Source organism: Oncorhynchus mykiss, chromosome 5, assembly GCF_013265735.2.
Source record: "Oncorhynchus mykiss isolate Arlee chromosome 5, USDA_OmykA_1.1, whole genome shotgun sequence".
NCBI lineage: Eukaryota > Metazoa > Chordata > Actinopteri > Salmoniformes > Salmonidae > Oncorhynchus > Oncorhynchus mykiss.
The window spans coordinates 84,363,171-84,386,756 of NC_048569.1; the positions used below are offsets into that span (position 1 = coordinate 84,363,171).

The following is a 23,586-nucleotide window of genomic DNA, read 5'->3' on the forward strand; positions in this document are numbered from 1 at the left end:
ACCCATCACCACGTTTCTATTAGTCATCTGAATAGATTCTCTGCCCTGCCCAACTCTGACAGCTGAGTATGCAGTGTATGGTCTGTAAAGTCTATGATCTCCCTGTAACTCACTGTCTGCTACATAATGTATTTATAACTTATATAACCAATCATCTCTGTCTCTCTCTCTCTCTCTCTCTCTCTCTCTCTCTCTCTCTCTCTCTCTGAGTGTGTGTGCGTGCGAGCGTGTGTGTAAGTCCGCTCATTTGCCACAAGATGGTGACAAAGTACTGCTGCCTTTTTCATTCAGACACCGATACATTGTACTGTTAAGGACTGGATGCACTCTTCTTTCCCTCTTTACATTTTTCTTTAATGTTACTTATTTGCTGGGGAGTTAATAAAATATGGAAACAGAAGAGATCCCAACTAAAAACAGTAACAAACAAGTTAACCAAAAGAAAGAAAACAGATTGCCGCAGCGCTTATAATGTAGGTGACCTGGAACGCACCATGCAGTCCCTTATAAATAAAGGTGACCCGGAACGAGCCCAAAGACTTCCTCCGCGGCTGATATTGTCATTCACCAATCATCGCCGCTGCTATGGGGGTGTAAAAAGGACTGACATCCATAGAAGAAAGACACATTATCAGGCTAAACTAACGGTTTATGGATTTCATGATGATGAAGAAAAAGAAATTCAAGTTTAAAGTGGATTTCGAGCTAGATGAGCTCTCTTCTGTCCCCTTTGTCAACGGTGTCCTGTTTTGTAAAGTCCGACTCCTTGATGGTGGTTTCTCCGAGGAGTCGTCTCGGTAAGAATGCTAACGTTAACCGCTAGCTAGCTAGCAACTCAATGCTAGATAATGTTTTATTTTCTTGTACCTGTGTTTATTATCTGTTATGTTCAGAATTTCCAATATTAGGCAATAGCCATACATTGCTAGTTCGCTGGGTATAACATTGTTACCGTAACCTAGATAACGTTAGCTGGCTGCCAGGCTAGCAACCGTCATCTGACTAGCACCATCACATCGGTGCACAGCTTCGGCTGTAAACAATACCAGGTTGGATCGGCATGTATAGCTAGCAAGGAAGGTACTGCTAAACCCTGTCGTTAGTATGCACAATAGATGTCTGTCTGCGAGGATGATGGAGTGGAGAGTCACAAGTAGGAACATGTTCCATTTTACATTTGAGAATATTGTCAGTATCACACTACAATGGTGCATGACATGGTCAAAGTCCAGGCACAGTAAATGGGTGATAGATCAAAAATAAATACAGGCAACACTTTACATTAGTGCCCTTATTACTGTGTAATTACTCCTCGAAGTAGCGTGTGACAACTACTGACAGGTGTCATAGTGTGCACAGTGCACTCGAATGGTTTTATGATAAATGGTCTGAGTTCCTCTCACAGAGTGGATTGTATTTGATTTCATCATGTTTAGCTAATCAAGTAGCTAATCCCCTTTCCCCTGAAAGCCATCTCCTACTGTAGCTTTAACTCCACATGAACCTGATACCTGAGGAGGAGAGAGGAAATGTGGTGTGGAGGCTAAATATGTACAGCAATCCTTCAGCAGAGTCAGTGTGGCTTGCCGTTGTCAGTCCAAGCCTCCAGTATTCACTATGACATCATACTTTTTCCTAAACTTTTGTTGCTTCCTCTTTCCATTGATTGACACAAATCTTAGATTTTAGCAGTGATGTGACCGCAGCTTCTTCTTGATTCATGGTCGTGATGCTGCATCTCTTTTTGCAAGGCAGGATACAGGGCCTGAGTCTGGGCATCTGAAACGGGCTGGCTCGGGTCAGGTTAGCCTACCCAACATCTGGAGCCTGTCCGTAGCTCTGCACACGTCCCCAGGCCCGGATAAGCTTGTCAGATTTGCAGACGTGAGATGGAGCTTAGCCTATGCAGGGGTTTTGTGCAAGCTTGATACTTTAATTTCTAAATGATTTGCCTTTGGCAAATCCTTCTCTTAATCTGGTAAAAACTTCCTCTGACTGAGTGGTAGGCCTGTGTATGAATAGAGCCTCTGTGTTTCTGTCTGTTTGGGTTCCTTTCACTGTGAATAAGCCAGACCACACCATGCCAGCCCCTCTGATGCCATCGCTGATTCCTTCAGAATGCGGGTGCTTCTGTAATGGCCTCAGTAATGGATATTTATGAGTCTGTCAGTGCCACAGTTTTTCCTCTATAATAATTTGTAGCATTTGGGGGGAAAAGGGGTTGATCCCTTTGTTTTCCACATCTGGGGTCCCCTCCGGAGAATTTCTATGTAGAAGGATTGAGAAGCTCAGTTCTGGTGACTATTTAAAAGGACATTCAACTCCAAAATTAATAGAAAATTATGACACCATCTAAAATGTAATTTCCTCATCCAGAAATGAGCCCAATAACATATTTGTAAAATTATTAGTAAAAAATATTTTAACATATTGGACCATGCATATAGCTTGTGCATGGTCCATATTATTAGGTATGCTATTAGCAATAAGAATGATCACCTGTAGCCCAACTGATGCAGCATAGTGGCTATAAATAAATAGGGGCTCCGAATTAAGATGCAAAGATGCCTGCAGAAAGAATGGGCTGTCAGCTATGACATGGCACCTTGACTTTGAAAAAAATATATTTTAGTTATTGAACTACCCGTAAGTGTAGTGGTTTTATACCTGGTAATGGAGTTACTACACAGAAATGCATAATTATGGCTATAAATGCCATCTTCACGTTTCACAAGTTTGGACATCACAGTACAATACACTGATTTTCTTTAATGTACTGCATTGTACTACTGTACTATCCAAACTGAAACGTATGCCTATGATGCGTTCGGATTTGGTCCAGTCCGGTCTGTCTGTGGACGTTAACATGAAGGCCAGGGTGGACTGACCGAATTTCAACTACTTTTCAACGTCCATCGATGTCCGGTGTCGGTCGGTGCTCAGTGGTTGCTAGTTACAGTAAATGGGAGGAGAGGGGGGCTCATGGTAGGTGTCAGTAAGAGCTGGGAGAGGTGACATTAACTGGAGAGAGAGGCAGAGCAAGAGAAAGAGAGAGAAGGGAGTAGTTGTCAAGTTTTAACACTCTTGGTTTGACCACCAGACAACAGAAAGACAAAGAAACAGTTATGAGCTGAATGTAACAGTATGCCAGTGGAAGGGAGGACGGTAGCAGGTGACCCAACTGTGGTTTGTGACTACTGATTTCCCATTGTATATAACTAATTGGTATGTCTACCATTACTTGTTACTTCTGGAACTATCATTATCCCCTCTCTTCATGAGGGAGAGAAATTAGAAAATATCTTATAGATACAGTGAGTTCCAAACAACAATTTTGTTGTTTTGGCTCTGTACTCCAGCACGTTGGTTTTGAAATGATAAGAGACTTGCTTAGTTAAATAAAAACGGTTTAGAAAGGACTTTTTGTACGTTGTCCCCCCCCCTACCCCATTTTAGGGGACCAAAGACTGGAATGAGCTGCAACAGTTTTATCTCTTCATTCAAAGACTCAATCATGGACTGATAGTTGTGGCTGCTTTGCGTGATGTATTGTTGTCTCCACCTTCTTGCACTTTGTGCTGTTGTCTGTGCCAAATAATGTTTGTACCATGTTTTGTGTTGCTGCCATGCTGTGTTGTCATCGAATCAAATCAAATGTATTTATATAGCCCTTCGTACATCAGCTGATATCTCAAAGTGCTGTACAGAAACCCAGCCTAAAAGCAAGCAATGCAGGTGTAGAAGCACGGTGGCTAGGAAAAACTCCCTAGAAAGGCCAAAACCTAGGAAGAAACCTAGAGAGGAACCAGGCTATGAGGGGTGGCCAGTCCTCTTCTGGCTGTGCCGGGTGGAGATTATAACAGAACATGGCCAAGATGTTCAAATGTTCATAAATGACCAGCATGGTCCAATAATAATAAGGCAGAACAGTTGAAACTGGAGCAGCAGCACGGCCAGGTGGACTGGGGACAGCAAGGAGTCATTATGTCAGGTAGTCCTGAGGCATGGTCCTAGGGCTCAGGTCCTCTGAGAGAGAGAAAGAAAGAGAGGATTAGAGAGCACACTTAAATTCACACAGGACACCGAATAGGACAGGAGAAATACTCCAGATATAACAAACTGACCCTAGCCCCCCGACACATAAACTACTGCAGCATAAATACTGGAGGCTGAGACAGGAGGGGTCAGGAGACACTGTGGCCCCATCCGAGGACACCCCCGGACAGGGCCAAACAGGATGGATATAACCCCACCCACTTTGCCAAAGCACAGCCCCCACACCACTAGAGGGATATCTTCAACCACCAACTTACCATCCTGAGACAAGGCTGAGTATAGCCCACAAAGATCTCCGCCACGGCACAACCCTAGGGGGGGCACCAACCCGGACAGGATGACCACATCAGTGACTCAACCCACTCAGGTGACGCACCCCTCCCAGGGACGGTATGAGAGAGCCCCAGTATAAGCCAGTGACTCAGCCCCTGTAATAGGGTTAGAGGCAGAGAATCCCAGTGGAAAGAGGGGAACCGGCCAGGCAGAGACAGCAAGGGCGGTTCGTTGCTCCAGAGCCTTTCCGTTCACCTTCCCACTCCTGGGCCAGACTACACTCAATCATATGACCCACTGAAGAGATGAGTCTTCAGTAAAGACTTAAAGGTTGAGACCGAGTTTGCGTCTCTGACATGGGTAGGCAGACCGTTCCCTAAAAATGGAGCTCTATAGGAGAAAGCCCTGCCTCCAGCTGTTTGCTTAGAAATTCTATGGACAATTAGGAGGCCGGCGTCTCGTGACCATAGCGTACATGTAGGTATGTACGGCAGGACCAAATCAGAGAGATAGGTAGGAGCAAGCCCATGTAATGCTTTGTAGGTTAGCAGTAAAACCTTGAAATCAGCCCTTGCTTTGACAGGAAGACAGTGTAGGGAGGCTAGCACTGGAGTAATATGATCACATTTTTGGGTTCTAGTTAGGATTCTAGCAGCCGTATTTAGCACTAACTGAAGTTTATTTAGTGCTTTATCCGGGTAGCCGGAAAGTAGAGCATTGCAGTAGTCTAACCTAGAAGTGACAAAGCATGGATTAATTTTTCTGTATCATTTTTGGACAGAAAGTTTCTGATTTTTGCAATGTTACGTAGATAGAAAAAAGCTGTCCTTGAAATGGTCTTGATATGTTCTTCAAAAGAGAAATCAGGGTCCAGAGTAACGCCGAGGTCCTTCACAGTTTTATTTGAGACGACTGTACAACCATTAAGAGTAATTGTCAGATTCAACAGAAGATCTCTTTGTTTCTTGGGACCTAGAACAAGCATCTCTGTTTTGTCAGAGTTTAAAAGTAGAAAGTTTGCAGCCATCCACTTCCTTATGTCCGAAACACATGCTTCTAGCGAGGGCAATTTTGGGGCTTCACCATGTTTCATTGAAATGTACAGCTGTGTGTCATCCGCATAGCAGTGAAAGTTAACATTATGTTTTCGAATGACATCCCCAAGAGGTAAAATATATAGTGAAAACAATAGTGGTCCTAAAACGGAACCTTGAGGAACACCGAAATTTACAGTTGATTTGTCAGAGGACAAGCCATTCACAGAGACAAACTGATATATTTCCGACAGATAAGATCTAAACCTAAGTCATGTGTTGCTGCCTTGCTATGTTGTTGTCTTAGGTCTCTCTTTATGTAATTTTGTCTCTTTTGTCGTGATGTGTGTTTTGTCCTATATATATATATATATTCACTACCGTTCAAAAGTTTGGAGTCACTTATAAATGTCCTTGTTTTTGAAAGAAAAGCAAAAAAATGTGTCAATTAAAATAACATCAAATTGATCAGAAATAGTGTAGACATTGTTAATGTTGTAAATGACTATTGTAGCAGGAATCGGCAGATTTGTTAATGGAATATCTACATACAGAGGCCGGTTATCAGCAACCATCACTCCTGTGTTCACATGGCACGTTGTGTTAATCTAATCCAAGTTTAAAATTTTAAAATGATAATTGATCATTAGAAAACCCTTTTGCAAATATGTTAGCACAGCTGAAAACTGTTGCGCTGATTAAAAAAAGCAATAAAACTGGCCTTTAGACTAGTTGAGTATCTGGAGCATCAGCATTTGTAGGTTCGATTACAGGCTCAAAATGGCCAGAAACAAATAACTTTCTTCTGAAACCCGTCAGTCTATTCTTGTTCTGAGAAATTAAGGCTGTTCCATGCGAGAAATTGCCCAGAAACTGAATATCTCGTACAACTCTGTGTACTACTCTCTTCACAGAACAGCCCAAACTGGCGCTAACCAGAATAGAAAGAGGAGTGGGAGGCCCGGTGCACAACTGAGCAAGAGGACAAGTACATTAGAGTGTCTAGTTTGAGAAACAGACGCCTCACAAGTCCTCAACTGGCAGCTTCATTAAATAGTACCCGCAAAACACCAGTCTCAACATCAACAGGGAAGAGGCGACTCCGGGATGCTGGTCTTCTAAGCAGAGTTAGACTTAGAATAGATGGACAACTTTAAATACCTAGGTCTGGCTTGACTGTAAACTCTCCTTCCAGGCTCACATTAAGCATCTCCAATCCAAAGTTAAATCTAGAATCGGCTTCCTATTTTGCTTCCTACTCCTTCACTCATGCTGCCAAACACACCCTCGTAAAACTGACTATCCTACCGTTCCTTGACTTCGGCGATGTCATTCACAAAATAGCCTCCAACACTCTACTCAGCCAATTGGATGCAGTCTATCACAGTGCCATCCGTTTTGTCACCAAAGCCTCATACAGTGGGGCAAAAAAGTATTTAGTCAGCCACCAAAATCCTACAATGTGATTTTCTGGATGTTTTTTTCTCATTTTGTCTGTCATAGTTGAAGTGTACCTATGATGAAAATTACAGGCCTCTCTCATCTTTTTAAGTGGGAGAACTTGCACAATTGGTGGCTGACTAAATTCTTATTTGCCCCACTGTATACTACCCACCACTGCGACCTGTATGCTCTTGTTGGCTGGTCCTCGCTACATATTCGTTGGCAAACCCACTGGCTCCAGGTCATCTATAAGTCTTTGCTAGATAAAGCTCTGCCTTATCTCAGCTCGCTGGTCACCATAGCAACACCCACCTGTAGCACGCTCCCCAGCAGGTATATTTCACTGGTCATCCCCCTCCTTTGGCCACCTTTCTTTCCAGTTCTCTGCTGCCAATGACTGGAACAAATTGCAAAAATCACTGAAGTAGGAGAGTTATATTTCCCTCACTAACTTTAAGCATCAGCTATCTGAGCAGCTTACCAATCGCTGCAGCTGTACACAGCCCATCTGTAAATAGCCCATCCAACCAACTACCTACCTCATCCCCATATTTGTTTTTGTTTTTCTGCTCTTTAGCACACCAGTATTTCTACTTGCACATCCTCATCTGCACATATCACTCCAGTCTAAATTGTAATTACTTTGCCACTATTGGCCTATTTATTGCCTTACCTCCTTACTTCATTTGCACACACTGTATACAGATTTTTCTATTGTGTTATTGACTGTACATTTGTTTATCCCATGTATAACTTGTTTTTGTCGCACTGGTTTGCTTTATCTTGGCCAGGTCGCAGCTGTAAATGAGATCTTGTTCTCAACTGTCCTACCTGGTTAAATAAAGGTGGGAAAAATAAAGAGTTCCTCTGTCCAGTGTCTGTGTTATTTTGCCCATCTTAATCTTTTCTTTTTATTGGCCAGTCTGCGATATGTCTTTTTCTTTGCAACTCTGCCTAGAAGGCCAGCATCCCGGTGTTGCCTCTTCACTGTTGACGTTGAGACTGGTGTTTTGTGGGTCCTATTTAATGAAGCTGCCAGTTGAGGACTTGTGAGGCATCTGTTAATTGAACTAGATACTCTAATGTACTTGTGCTCTTGCTCAGTTGTGCACTGGGGCCTCCCACTATTTATTGAAGCTGATTCAGCAACTAACCATGATTCAGATGACCATCCAATCAATGCTAGATTACAGATACATAATTTATAGATCGCCAATTAAGGGTGTTCTCGAGCGGCTAGATGTTCTTTACCATTCGGCCATCAGATTTGCCACCAATGCTCCTTAAAGGACATATCACTGCACTCTATACTCCTCCGTAAACTAGTCATCTCTTTATACCAATCGCAAGACCCACTGGTTGATGCTTATTTATAAAACCCTCTTAGGCCTCACTCCCCCCTATCTGAGATATCTACCGCAACCCTCATCCTCCACATACAATATCTGTTCTGCCAATCACATTCTGTTAAAGTTTTATCTCATTCTCTTTATTCAAAGACTCAATCATGGACACTCTTACTGACAGTTGTTCCTGCTTTGCATAATGTATTGTTGTCTCTACCTTCTTGCCCTTTGTGCTGTTGTCTGTGCCCAATAATGTTCGTACCATGTTGTTGTCATGGGTTGCTGCCTTGCTATGTTGTTGTCTTAGGTCTCTTTATGTAGTGTTGTGTTGTCTCTCTTGTCGATGTGTGTGTTGTCCTATATTTATATTACATTAATAAAAATAATAAGCTCAGCCCCTGTCCCGCAGGAGGCCTTTTAGTAGGCCGTCATTGTAAATAAGAATTTGTTCTAAACAGACTTGCCTAGTTAAATAAAGGTTAAATAAATAAAAAATAATAGAATAAACATGTTAGCATAAGTATAATACAGGAAGGCACAATTTATAGTCCAATATTTACAGCTCAATCAATTGACATGGATAGCCCTGCTACTAGGCCATAGTTTATACTGGAGGATAAAGGGATACATTATAAACTAATGCTCTACTGTAATGTATCCTACAGTAAGTGCCAGTGGATATGATTTCCTGTGAGATTATTTCTAAGGAAATAAATCATGTAAAAGACAAATGCCTTCTCTGTTAGTTCTGTGAGGGAACAACCACAATGCACCATTCTACGGGCTGGTATGTTTAAACAAAGAACAGTTCTCAGTGCTTTTGGTGTTTCTCATTGAAAATAACAAGTTAATGAGATTTTTTTTATATATATTAAAAATAATCTAAGTAGAATGTGTTTTGTTGCTGGGAGAAGAACCAGATCTATGATTCATCCTGTGTCCCTTGTAGGGGAAAGATTTTCTCTCTGCCTTGCTTTCTTTTCTATCTTTCCTTCTCTTGGCGTGTCATTCCTTCTGCATTGTCTGCCAGACAGAAATCCCTGGCGCCCAGTTTTATTTAGTCTCTATGGTTACCAAAGTTCATGAAGTTGCTGAAAGGAAGAATAGAAAATAAACAATGTAGCAAAGTTTTCCTCGGCAATACCCGGACCCCGGATAATGCCACTGACTCAGTGAACAAAAAAAATAATTCACAAGACTTCCTATTTGAGAGATTTATTTTAAATGGGCTTAATAGTAAAGACGTATTTTAATTGTAAACATGTATTACCTTTTTAATATGGCATCAACACAAACTAATGTTTTCATCTAATTGCCAAATGAATCACTTCAAAAAGTAGGCTACCTGCACACATTCTACCACTCCAAAAAGAATTCCAGCATCCAAACAGTGCACTGTGCACCTGCCGTTTGAAGGGAAAGAGACATGTGTTACCAACAAGTGTGATGTCATTCGGCGGTTGTCATTAGGCCTACACTCTTGTAGCCTGAATTAAAATCTCCCTCAATTTGTCTCCACTTACCCTATAATGAATGACAAAGCAAAAACAGGATTTTAGAAATGTTTGCTCATTTATTTTAAAAAAGATTTTGGGGGAAATATTACATTTAAATAAATATTCAGACCCTTTAGTCAGTGCTTTGTTGAAGCAACTTTGGTAGCTATTACTGCATCGAGTCTTCTTGGGTATGACGCTACAAGCTTGGCACACCTGTATTTGGGGAGTTTCTCCCATTCTTTTCTGCAGATCCTCTCAAGCTCTCATGTTGGATGGGGAGTGTTGCTGCACAGCTATTTTCAGGTCTCTCCAGGCCACTCAAGGACATTCAGAGACTTGTCCCGAAGCCACACCGGCGTTGTCTTGGCTGTGTGCTTAGGGTTGTTTTCCTGTTGGAAGGTGAACCTTGGCCTCAGTCTGAGGTCCTGAGCACTCTGGAGCAGGTTTTCATCAAGGATCTCGCTGCATTTTCTCTGTTCATCTTTCCCTCAATCCTGACTAGTCTCCCAGTCCCTGAAAAACACCACCCCAGCATGATGTTGCCACCACTATGCTTCACCGTAGGGATGGTGCCTGGGCTCCTCCAGAAGTGACGCTTGCCATTCAGGTCAATGATTTCAATCTTAGTTTCATCAGACCAGATAATCCATTTGGAAAATTCCAAGCGGGCTGTCATGCCTTTTACTGAGAAGTGGTTTCAGTCACTCTACCATAAAGGCCTGATTGGTGGAGTGCTGCAGAGATGGTTGTCCTTCTGGAAGGTTCTCCCATCTCTACAGAGGAACTCTAGAGCTCTGTCAGTGTGACCATCTGGTTCTTGATCACCTCCCTGACCAAGGCCCTTCTCCCCCGATTGCTCAGTTTGGCTGGGTGGCCAGCCTTGGAAGAGTCTTGGTGGTTCCAAACATTTTCCATTTAGGAATAATGAAGGCCACTGTGTTCTTGTGGAACTTAAATTCTGCAGAAATGTTTTGGTACCCTTCCCCAGATCTGTGCCCCCGACACAATCTTGTCTCTGAGCTCTACAGATAATTCCTTCTACCTCATGGCTTGGTTTTGGCTCTGACTTGCACTGTCAAATGTGGGATCTTATATACACAGGTGTGTGCCTTTCCAAATCATGTCCAATCAATTGAATGTACCACAGGTGGACTCCAATCAAGTTGTAGAAACATCTCAAGGATGATCAATGGAAACAGGATGCACCTGAGCTCATTTCGAGTCTCCTAGCAAATGCTCTGAATACTTATGTAAATAAGTTATTTCAGTGTTTTATTTGTAAAAGTGTCAGTTTTTGCTTTGTCGTTATGGGGTGTTGTGTGTAGATGAGTTTTTTTATTTTATTTTATCCATTTTAGAATAAGGCTAATGTAACAAAATGTGGAAAAAGTCTAGGGGTCTGAATACATTCCGAAGTCACTGTATCTGCCTTCATTAAAACAAATATAGACTCTTAGCTTTCATTTGACACCGAATTTGACATGCTCCTATGAATTTCCCATGTTAGTTCTCATGGGTCCTTTTACGTGGAAATGACCTAAAATGACCATCTGAAAATGGGCTGAAATACGGAAGCAAATACAGCAGTATCTGTCCGGAGCTCATCGCCACAGGAAACTGAGGGCCCAGTTGAAACAATGTTGCAAGTTCGCTAGCGGGCTGGACCAAGTCGATACAATGTTTTACGTTTGCTAGCGAAAGCTCAAGACAGGTGGCGTAGAGATTAATGCGATTGAAAGAACCCGAACCAACTGTCAGAGAGGCGGGGCTGTTTGTTTAATTTGGAATAAGCTTTTGTTTTCATAGTACTAATGCAGCTGTACAAAATTGCATTTTAACAAATAGAATTAAAGACCAGCCTTACCTGTATTTTGCACACTGGTCACACCCTGTTATTGGATTAAAGGAGTAGGTTACAGCTAATCGTCTAGTTAGTTAGAACCCTGAGCTCAGCCTGAGGTGTATGGGGAGTGGAATACTCCGCTGGATGAGGAGTTCCCTGTTGGAGTATTATGTACGGAGTTTTTTCCCACAAGATGTCATGTTGTAAGGATTATTCATTTACATTTTTATTTCTAACGACATCATCAGTTGTTCACTATAGAGGAGAGGTGTGAGTTGTAAGTGTATTGGTCCATTTAGATCAGGGGGATTGGACAGAAGGGAGATGATGGTGAGAACATTGAGTGGGTGAAGTCAGAGAGGATGCCAGAGGAAGAAGAGCTATCTGGAGAACTGGAATACTACCCCCTACACACTCTCTTTCTTTCAATCTCTTCCCCTCCTACCAGTCTCTCAACACTTAGGCCTATGCTGAGCAGGGTTAGTAAAATGACATGATTGAAACAGGACAATAATCAATTCCAATGGACTATCAAGTGTTTCTGCGAACCACATGGTTAAATCCTCTACAGTTGGTCTCCATTAACATGCAGGGATGGGTTCTAGTGAGAATCCGTAATCAATAACCTATTAGGCCCATGTTTAATGATCATAATGTTTCCATTATGTTGCCACGACAGTCAGCCTCTAAAATAAATCTATCCCTCTGGATTGTCAAGCTGACCCATGTCCTTAGTTGGACCGTCCCATGTTTCCAGTTGGCTAGCCTCGCTTTCAGACAGTGTGTGATACTATCACCTATGCCATGCGATTGGTGCTGATGTTGTGTATCAATATGTGACCATTTCTGTATTTCTCCTGCAGGGAGCCGGTCCATGCTAACTGTGTACGCTGGAAGAAGAGGTTCTCCTTCCCCTGTAAGATGAGTGCCACCGCTGGGACGGGCGTGCTTGACCCCTGTGTGTGCCGCGTGTCTGTCAGGAAGGTATGGCCCTCAGACTCCTATTCAACCTGTTCATCCTGTTCCTATTAATGTTGTAAAACCTCATCTGGAACATAGATTGGCATAAGGCATGTCTATAAAGTTTACTGGTTTTTGCTTTGTCACTGTTTACATTCAAATGATTTCCCTGTTTTATTTGATAGGAGCTAAAGGGTGGGAAGACGTACGCAAAGGTACTGTTTCAGAGAGTGATTCCTTTTTACACTCTTCTTGCTTTCTTTCCCAATACATAGTTAGTTACATTGATCTATGCTTAGTGAACAGGTTGCTTTCTCTGCCTGCAGGGAGTCTAGAGTTGGTGTCACAGTTAAGCTCTGTCCATGTGGTACATGTTTTGTTCTAGTGGTAAAATATTTACCCTTTAAAAATAGGCCTACAACAAGTGAAAAAACACTCATTGATTAGTGTTAAACCATTTAAATTGTAATGATTAGCTTTTACCTTAAATGGGAAATTACCTAGATAATAGCCAGTGTATCCAATTAAAGTTTATGCTCCAGAGACTAAAAATAGTCAATTAAATCAATAAAGCCAGAGAAAATGGATTAGTCTACGGTTCTTCCTTTGGTTTGTCTATAGAGACACTGAAAGGTTGAGGTACAGAAAGAGATTGATAGGAGAAAAACAACAAAGCCCACAACACCACCCTGCAGCTCTGTCTGCAAGTTAACCTGATCCCCTCTCTCCTCAGCTTGGCTTTGCAGACCTAAACCTGGCTGAGTTTGCTGGTTCTGGGAACACGACACGTAGATGTCTACTGGAAGGTTACGACACCAAGAACACCCGGCAGGACAACTCCATACTCAAGGTACTGATTGGAGAGATGGGTTTCTATCAATTCCAGTACATCACATCAGTCTCCGCTGCTTTCTTCTAGCCTGGTCCCAGATCTGTTTGTGATGTCTTGCCAACTCTTATCTTATAGTCATTGTCAAGCAAGTTGGCTAGACAGCACAAGGAGATCTGGGACCAGGTTAGGTTTTGTATGTCAGTGTCAAGAGAGCTCAAACCTCCGTTTTCTTTTTGTAACAGGTTATCATCAGCACACAACTGATGTCCGGGGACCCCTGTTTTAAAACGTAAGTGGTGCCTTCACTTTAAAAAAAAAATTAAGGCCTATAATGATTTGGTTTTTAGATACGAGAAATGTTTCAAATGCAATTGAAGAAAATGCGCTCAGATTTCCCCCTACAGTGAAGCGCATTCAAATTTGCATAGCATTTCCCTTTGAGACCAATGTTTTCCGCCCACCTACACTGCAGCAAGGATTCCTTCCTGCTTCTCTATGATAGGCTACAGTTGTGTGTGTGGGGGGGGGGTTAAGGAAGGAGAATTATTCTATAGTATTTATTTGTAATACATAGTAGGAACACAGTGGGTGTCATTTAGATTGTAGGTGAGAGAAAGAACATTTCAAACTAAGCATTCACCATGAAAGCAATTAATTTCCTCATTGATTTAGTGTCCTACATTTCAGGTTACATAAAACTGTCAACAGCACTTTAGAGTAAATACTGTGTTATACTGTAAAGTCTAGCAAAATAAAAGGTTTGCACATACTCTTTCAAACCAAGGCCGTATTCAGTGGGTTGCAATATTGTAAATATAAATGTAGACTAATCTTGCAGAGAGATGTCCCTCTTGGACATGACAGAGAGTAATGTCTGTTCTTAGAAATGTATATGTTATTTCTGTGGTGTTGCATCCATATGAATAAGCTCCAGGTCTTGAAGGCTTTGCCTGTTAGACTGTGTGAGGAGTGTGTAGCATGGGGAGTCAGGGATCAGCACAGCATTAGAGAAGGCTTTACATGGGATAAAGTTATGATGGGAGCCAGGGGGACATGCTCATCTCTCCTACCCTGCAACCCTAACGCAGGGCCATTTTGGCCCATGTCCATGTTTGTGTGGGAGCGGTTCCAAGAATGTGAGGAGGATTGTACTCAGCAGATGTGTCTGTGTAAACTAAACTAGAGCAGACCAGGGTGGGGCGATGAAACAGTGGTCACAGCTGAGTTGGCTTGCCAAGTACCACACCACAGCATCATCCTGTACAGGGATAAAACAGCAGACTAACATCCAGGGTAGGTCTATAGTCTCACTGTCTCTATGAGGTCTAGGTGACTGTGAAGTTGTTTCAGCCATGTATTCTGAGAGGAGTGGGGCGGACAGGGAGGCAGAGGCATTGAAGAGGCCAGGGTGACATAAGGGATAAAGTAGAGGGGACAATATGTTAGTTCAGCCCCAGTCTGTGTTGGAAAATGACAAGGAACGCCAACTGCCCCTGGAGCAGGACATGACCCCAATATGTATTATGTGCTATTGCCTTGGGCAGATAGTGGAGGAAAGCTGTTGATCATCAGACTCACTGTCTTGGAGGGTTTAAGGCAGCCCCCCGCACCTCTCTGAGTCAGAGTATCCCCTTCTCATTCCCTTTCCTTTAATAAAAACACAGAGCAAATCACTGACGTAGCAGTTCCGTGAATGTTTTAGACAAATACTTAAAACTCTTTTCATAATCATATTTGTACATTTTTTTAAATAAACAGGTAGACCAGTTTGGAACAAGTTCTCATTTACAACTGCGACCTGGCCAAGATAAAGCAAAGCAGTGAGACACAACAACAACACAGAGTTACACATGGAATAAACAAGCGTAACACAATAGAGAAAAAAAATAGTCTATATACAGTGTGTGCAAATGGTGTGACGAGGTAAGGCAATAAATAGGTAGCGAAGTAATTACAGTAGCGAAGTAATTACAGTAGCGAAGTAATTACAGTTTAGCAAATTAACACTGGAGTGATTAAATAGCAGATGATGTAGAATTACTGGTGTGCAAAAGAGCAGAAAAGAACATAAAAACAATATGGGGATGAGGTAGGTAGATTGGGTGGGCTATTTACAGATGGGCTATGTACAGCTGCAGTGATCGGTTAGCTGCTCAGATAGCTGATGATTAAAGTTAGTGAGGGAGAGGGAGATATAAGTCTCCAGCTTCAGCAATTTTTGCAATTCGTTCCAGTCATTGGCAGCAGAGAATTAGAAGGAAAGGCGGCCAAAGCAGGTGTTGGCTTTGGGGATAACCAGTGAGATATACAGACAGTGGGGCAAAAAAGTATTTATTCAGCCACCAATTGTGCAAGTTCTCCCACTTAAAAAGATGAGAGAGGCCTGTAATTTTCATCATAGGTACACTGACAGAGAAAAAAAATCCAGAAATATCCTACAATGTGATTTTCTGGATTTGTTTTCTCATTTTGTCTGTCATAGTTGACGTGTACCTATGATGAAAATTACAGGCCTCTCTCATCTTTTTAAGTGGGAGAACTTGCACAATTGGGGGCTGACTAAATACTTTTTTGCCCCACTGTACCTGCTGGAGCGCGTGCTGGTTGGTGTTGTTATCGTGACCAGTGAGCTGAGATAAGGCGGAGCTTTACCTAGCATAGACTTATAGATGACCTGGAGCCAGTGGGTCTGGTGACGAATATGTAGCGAGGGCCAGCCGACTAGAGCATACAGGTCGCAGTGGTGGGTTGTATAAAGGGCTTTGGTGACAAAACGGATGGCACTGTGATAGACTGCATAAAGTAGAGTATTGGAAGCTATTTTGTAAATGACATTGCCGAAGTCGAGGGTCGGTAGGATAGTCAGTTTTACGAGGGTATGTTTGGCAGGCGTGAGTGAAGGAGGCTTTGTTGCGAATAATTTGTGTTGCTGTGCATGAACCAACCCCTTCTGTTTGTCCTCCACAGGCCTCCTTCCACAGGCACATTCATCGGCGTCCAGGGAGATGCAGAGAGCCTCCTGGAAGAGAGGAAGGGAGGGGACAACCAGAAGGCCTTCATGGGTAAAATGAGACTAGACTAACTACTCCTTACTACACCTCTTCTCCCACAGAACTCACCACAGTGCGTTTATATGACTCAGTCAGCGTTCCTCAGTCAGCTTTGGCGTGCATCATGAAATATAGCAGCTTTTAACAAACACGTCCGGTATAATAAATCTCTGGTAAATCAGAGGAAAGAGTATATATAGGTGTCGGATCTTAATTTAATCACTCTTTTGTTCGTTGCTGAGAATTTTACTGCACCGCAGGAAATGCAGATGTTTTGTGATTGACATAAATTCACTGAAAACCCACACTAATACACTGTTATATTAACAGTATTCCACTTTTCACGTCGCCTCATTTTGGCCAGATATTAGCCTAACCACCGGTCAAGCAACGTTATGGACTAAACATTCAAATCCCGTTGCTGCAAAGATTATTTTGCTGCGACAATTCAGATCAAATTAAGATCCTACATCTGTAGGCCTATTAATCAAGGCACTTGCTTCTTATTCTGTTTGACAATTAAGTCATTAGCATAAATAAACCCTGCCAGCTGTATGCCTCAGAAAATACAGACTTGGAATGAGGAAAACCAGAAGTAAAATGATTGGATATAAATGACTGTATATGGAGCATTAGTTACTGACCATCGTTCCTCTCAGTCTCTGATTGATTCTTGTCATTGATCGAAGTCTGCTTTTCTCTTTGGCTGCAGTAACTTTGAGATTTGTTCCTGTACTAATAATAATATTCTTGAATGGCAGACTGACTTGCTGTATAACCAGCTGCACCTATAGATCCTCTCAATCTTTAATCCAATTCAAGCCTCACCTGATACAGGAATGTGAATCGGTCTCTGTGTGATTCAGCTGCTGTTAATGTGTCATATTCAACATGTGTAGAAGAGAAGAGCACTCTTCTCCTCTCCCTTCGCGCTCCCTCTCCCTCTCTGTCTGAAGTGGTGTGTGCTCTACCCCCCAGGAGGCTTGATGTAGAATTCAGGCTGTTTTTTGATGCTCTCTCCGATCTCTCTGCCGCCAACCCTCACATGGTTATTGGTTAAAAATAGGAACACACTTTTGCGTCTGTGGGAGGGGAGGTCCACAGTGAAAGTGATTTTGATTGAAATTGTGTTGATAAGGGGATGACAGACTACTATGGACAACCTATTGGTTTCTACTTCATTTCCACTTGTCTGTTTGGATGCTTTCACAGCAGTCCACCCTGTGAGCACAAGACTGAGGGAACATAGACATGGTCCCCTTTCACAGCGGTCCACCCTGTGAGCACAGGACTGAGGGAACATAGACATGGTCCCCTTTCACAGCGGTCCACCCTGTGAGCACAGGACTGAGGGAACATAGACATGGTCCCCTTTCACAGCGGTCCACCCTGTGAGCACAGGACTGAGGGAACATAGACATGGTCCCCTTTCACAGCGGTCCACCCTGTGAGCACAGGACTGAGGGAACATAGACATGGTCCCCTTTCACAGTGTGCTGGCCCTAGTTAGTCTCTTCCCTTTGAATACTGTTATAGGAATATTACTGTAATCCCAGTCCACACTCAACCCATTACCAACCCCTATGTCCTGTTTTAAAAACCTGACAGAGAGCCGAGAAGGAAAGTGTCCCTCTGTTTCCGATGAACTTGGGGGCTCCTGCCATTCCCGAACATCCAGCTACGCTAGTCAGCAGTCTAAAGTCTCAGGTAGGCCCTCCTAATACTCCCAACACAGCCATTCTAATGTACAGTGCAACATGTAGCGTGGAGATCTAGCTCATTCTCTACCATGCTAACATACTTCCTAACTAGTCATCATTCAAAGTCCCAGTATGACGATTGTCACTTCCATACAGGCCATTGTACAACTGTCTGTCTCAGCATTTTATTTTCTCTGTCTCCATTTTTACTTTGCTGAATTCCTCTGTCTGCATGTCTGGTGTCTTTGATGTGCCTTTCTAACCTTGACCTATTTTACTGTGGTAATTAAAAAAGAAATATGTTTATTGTGGTAAACTAATACAAGTAAAATCATTTACATCAATGGTAGTCTGGCTAGTGAATGAAGGATCTGTTACAGGCAGATCAGATCCCCTATAATGAATGGTCTGTAGGAAAGTGAGGAGTTCACTCAACTCCTCTGATAGCCAACTCACTCTGATAAACCTACTCCTACCATTGCTTCCTACAGACATTAAAGCAAGAGAAAAGTCTATAGACTAGTTGTACAATATTATATTTTCTTTATAGTTTGGAGGGTTGGTTTTATATCAGTTAGCTTTGAGAGACATTTCAGACACACAGTGGTTGGCTTGTAGTGATCCTGTAGGGAGTGTTAGTGTGTGGGCGATTTGTTCCCTTCACCGTAGCCTGACTAGCTAGCGGTACATTGAGACTCTGCAGTGTCTCTGCGTTAACAGTTTCCTGCCATGTGAGTGTGTGGGCGCTAGGCTAGCATCCATCTCTGCTGTTAAATCATTGATCACACCGCAAGGCTTCAATCTGCTCCACTCTGTCCTTTTCCATAACACAAAAATGCTCTCTAAAATTGTGAATGATTGACATGTTGTATGCAGACTTGTGACTCTTTTTGTGTGTATGAGTGACCATGTACTTAGTGTGTGATAATGTGCTTTAGTGCATTATGCCTTGATGTTGTTACTTATTGATATTAATGATGAATATTTTGAAGTAGCCTGCCTATGTGTCTGAAGGCTTGTGTGTGTGCTCTAACCTCCTTGCTATTACCCCTCTGTCCCTCTCCACCCCAGGCTACAGCACAGGTCACTCCCGCTCCTCCAGCCTGTCAGAGTGTACCCATCGCAGGAACACTTCTGTGGGCAGCGCTTCCACCGGCATCGCCAGCATCCTGGAGCCCTCTGATGACACTAGGGACACCAGGGACCAGAGGGAGAGCAGGGACCGGGAGAGGGGAGACAGGGAAGCCAGGATGGGGATGATGCCCCCTACTGCTGGGGCGTCAGCCTGCACAGCCCTGCCTGAACACCCCACCCCCACCAGTACCATTGGTTCCTGTACAGGCACTCCGGTGAAGAGCGCCTCGTCCTGCGAACGCCTCAACAGGTGAGACTGAGAGACACCCCTGATCAATGATGCTAATGCTCTCTTGAAAAAAAGATTCTGTAATCTCAATGTTGACTTAATAATTGAACAAAGGATAAATAAATAGACGACCTCACACCTGAGCAAGCTGCTATGCTGAGATACAAGATACAGTGCCTTGCGAAAGTATTCGGCCCCCTTGAACTTTGCAACCTTTTGCCACATTTCAGGCTTCAAACATAAAGATATAAAACTGTATTTTTTTGTGAAGAATCAACAACAAGTGGGACACAATCATGATGTGGAACGGCATTTATTGGATATTTCAAACTTTTTTAACAAATCAAAAACTGAAAAATTGGGCGTGCAAAATGATTCAGCCCCTTTACTTTCAGTGCAGCAAACTCTCTCCAGAAGTTCAGTGAGGATCTCTGAATGATCCAATGTTGACCTAAATGACTAATGATGATAAATACAATCCACCTGTGTGTAATCAAGTCTCCGTATAAATGCACCTGCACTGTGATAGTCTCAGAGGTCTGTTAAAAGCGCAGAGAGCATCATGAAGAACAAGGAACACACCAGGCAGGTCCGAGATACTGTTGTGAAGAAGTTTAAAGCCGGATTTGGATACAAAAAGATTTCCCAAGCTTTAAACATCCCAAGGAGCACTGTGCAAGCGATAATATTGAAATGGAAGGAGTATCAGACCACTGCAAATCTACCAAGACCTGACCGTCCCTCTAAACTTTCAGCTCATACAAGGAGAAGACTGATCAGAGATGCAGCCAAGAGGCCCATGATCACTCTGGATGAACTGCAGAGATCTACAGCTGAGGTGGGAGACTCTGTCCATAGGACAACAATCAGTTGTATATTGCACAAATCTGGCCTTTATGGAAGAGTGGCAAGAAGAAAGCCATTTCTTAAAGATATCCATAAAAAGTGTCATTTAAAGTTTGCCACAAGCCACCTGGGAGACACACCAAACATGTGGAAGAAGGTGCTCTGGTCAGATGAAACCAAAATTGAACTTTTTGGCAACAATGCAAAACGTTATGTTTGGCGTAAAAGCAACACAGCTCATCACCCTGAACACACCATCCCCACTGTCAAACATGGTGGTGGCAGCATCATGGTTTGGGCCTGCTTTTCTTCAGCAGGGACAGGGAAGATGGTTAAAATTGATGGGAAGATGGATGGAGCCAAATACAGGACCATTCTGGAAGAAAACCTGAGACTGGGACAGAGATTTGTCTTCCAACAAGACAATGATCCAAAACATAAAGCAAAATCTACAATGGAATGGTTCAAAACTAAACATATCCAGGTGTTAGAATGGCCAAGTCAAAGTCCAGACCTGAATCCAATCGAGAATCTGTGGAAAGAACTGAAAACTGCTGTTCACAAATGCTCTCCATCCAACCTCACTGAGCTCGAGCTGTTTTGCAAGGAGGAATGGGAAAAAATTTCTCTCTCCCGATGTGCAAAACTGATAGAGACATACCCCAAGCGACTTACAGCTGTAATCGCAGCAAAAGGTGGCGCTACAAAGTATTAACTTAAGGGGGCTGAATAATTTTGCACGCCCAATTTTTCAGTTTTTGATTTGTTAAAAAAGTTTGAAATATCCAATAAATGTCGTTCCACTTCATGAGTGTCCCACTTGTTGTTGATTCTTCACAAAAAAATACAGTTTTATATCTTTATGTTTGAAGCCTGAAATGTGGCAAAAGGTCGCAAAGTTCAAGGGGGCCGAATACTTTCGCATGGCACTGGAGGTAGCCTAAGCAACAGTCTTTACATTACTGTACAGCCATGTATCTCAATGACATTTCTGACTCATTGGACTAGTCACTGTTGTTACACAACATTCTCAGCATCATGGATGTCACACAAAAATAAAAAAAGATAAACACCTTCTATCTGAAGAGACTGCATGTAACCTATGTGTTGTAACTTGATCCTGTATGTCCCACCACCAGACACCTGGTGAAGCAAGGGTCCATGGAGGGTCAGATGATGAGGGTGGAGGCATCGAGGGTGGATGCTGATGACGTGGTGGAGAAGATCCTTCAGAGTCAAGACTTCACCCCCAGCCTGCTGGACTCCAGCCATGAAGGTACCTAACAACCTAATCAGAGACCAAGTTCCAGAGCCAGTCAGAGACCAAGTTCCAGAGCCAGTCAGAGACCAAGTTCCAGAGCCAGTCAGAGACCAAGTTCCAGAGCCAGTCAGAGACCAAGGCAGGTTATAGTTTGACCTTAGAGGGGTAGTTCTACCTCTACATGCAGTTCTAACTCTAGAATTGTTACTGGGTCTAAAAATAAAGTTGAAAGCATGTTTGAGATGTGGTATTAGAATTCATGAAGTTAAATTACACTCCATTCCAGTAACATTTACACCAGTATTCATAAGTGATTAATTCAAATACTGTATAAAAGTTGCTGCGAAAATTGTCAGTACAAATTAGTTGTGATAAGAATATATACAGTTGAAATCGGAAGTTGACATACACTTAGGTTGGAGTCATTAAAACTTGTTTTTCAACCACTCCACAAATGTATTGTTAACAAACTATAGTTTTGGCAAGTCGGTTAGGACATCTACTTTGTGCATGACACAAGTAATATATATATATATATATATATATATATATATACACACACACCTCATTTAACATTTATTTTATCAGGGACTCCTACTGAGACAAGGTCTCTTTCAGAGATGAGTCCTAAATACAGAAAAGACACAAAATATAAATACAAAATGGAATCAGAAAGAAAAACACGGTCATTAAAAACAAACATATTCATCAGTAATAAGGTCCTCAATCAGCTTTCTGAATTCCCCTAGAGGTACCAGCACATCAAATCTAAGAAAATGTTGAAGATTGTTCCACAAATAAGGTGCAAGAACTAAAAGCTGATTTACCCAACGCAGTAGAGACCAAAGGAATTCCCAGAGTTAACCATCCCTGAGACTGGGTGTGGTAACTTGTATGTCTAAAGTTTAGTTATGATGTTAGGTACAGTGGGACTTTTTGTAAAAGAGCTTTATAAATGAAAACATAGCAATGTATCAAACTAGGAGACATCGAAGAGGGCCAACCAACTTTCTGGCAGAGAATGCAGTGATGATTACTAAAATTGTCACCCGTAATAAAGAGCAGTGTGCTATGATAAACTGCATCTAACGACTTTAATGAGGTGGCAGCTGCAATAATACATTAATAATAATAAATCATCTAAATTATAATAATAATGTAATAGTAATACATTTGCTTGCTTCCTGGTGACCTCAGTGATATGGAGTAGATTCTTACCGTGGGTGAGTACCGTATGCAGACGGGGTTGATAAGGTTTCTATCAGCATGTTTTAATGAATTTCTCTACTGAGGAAGGATTGTGTCGCTGATACTCTTCAAGGTCCCGGCCTCCTCTACAGCGAGCAGAATGCTCCTGTCAATACTGGATTCATTTGTTGACTGCCTAGCAACCAGGCTCCTGATGAGGAGTGTTGTTTCAGCTGCTAAATAAATAAAGCAGTTTCACCACAAATGCCACTCAAAGTTTGTGTGTCTGTCTGTTTCAGAGGAAGGCCTGCGGTTGTTTGTCGGTCCCGGAGGAAGCACTGCCCTTGGAAGCCATCACCTGCCTACCAGGTAGCCTAAGTCTTTAACAGAGTTAGACTCACAATAACTCACACTTAAAATAAGATATATCTAATTTATTCATGTATAGATTTGTTTATTAAATGATTACTAAAAATGCTTATTATTTAAATTCAACCCACCCTCACTCAGGTACTTGTGATTGTTAATTTGTCCTATTTGTTTTAGGGTTGGCGCTGGTGCATATGAACAGGTGGTGATTAAACGTTAGGCCTAAACCCCACCGGGAGGATGAGTGGCACAGCTGACATCCAACAGAACCATCAGTGGTTTTTATCTTTAATTCCAGCAAGCACATTTTATCCAACCGAACTGGCCTGTCAGAAATGGACTGCAACAGAGCCCTCTGGTGTGCTTACAGACTATGTGCACTGTCTGTTGTCCCCTGTTAGATTAGCTCAGTGAAGTCAAGAAGAACATCACTACGCCTCAATCTGGGAAAGGAGTCAGACTATTAAAAACTGCAGTTTGAGGTCACAGGAAAACCTGACCTTTTCAGCTGGAGATCAAAGTG

At 42.4% G+C, this 23,586-nt stretch overlaps 1 protein-coding gene across 2 annotated transcripts; it reads left to right on the plus strand.

Moving 5' to 3' along the window:
* Positions 1-557: 557 nt before the first annotated feature.
* On the plus strand, positions 558-23,486 carry fam102bb (family with sequence similarity 102 member Bb). Of its 2 annotated transcripts, XM_021604567.2 has the most exons (11): positions 558-797; positions 12,358-12,478; positions 12,640-12,669; positions 13,188-13,304; positions 13,529-13,575; positions 16,254-16,348; positions 17,945-18,043; positions 19,108-19,420; positions 21,385-21,521; positions 22,994-23,063; positions 23,241-23,486. In XM_021604567.2, the coding sequence occupies exons 1-11, from the start codon at positions 652-654 to the stop codon at positions 23,281-23,283; spliced, it is 1,218 nt and encodes a 405-aa protein (XP_021460242.1). In that variant the 5' UTR covers positions 558-651; the 3' UTR covers positions 23,284-23,486. The 2 variants fall into 2 exon arrangements, with proteins under 2 accessions (XP_021460242.1, XP_021460243.1); XM_021604568.2 differs by lacking the exon at positions 17,945-18,043.
* Positions 23,487-23,586: the final 100 nt, after the last annotated feature.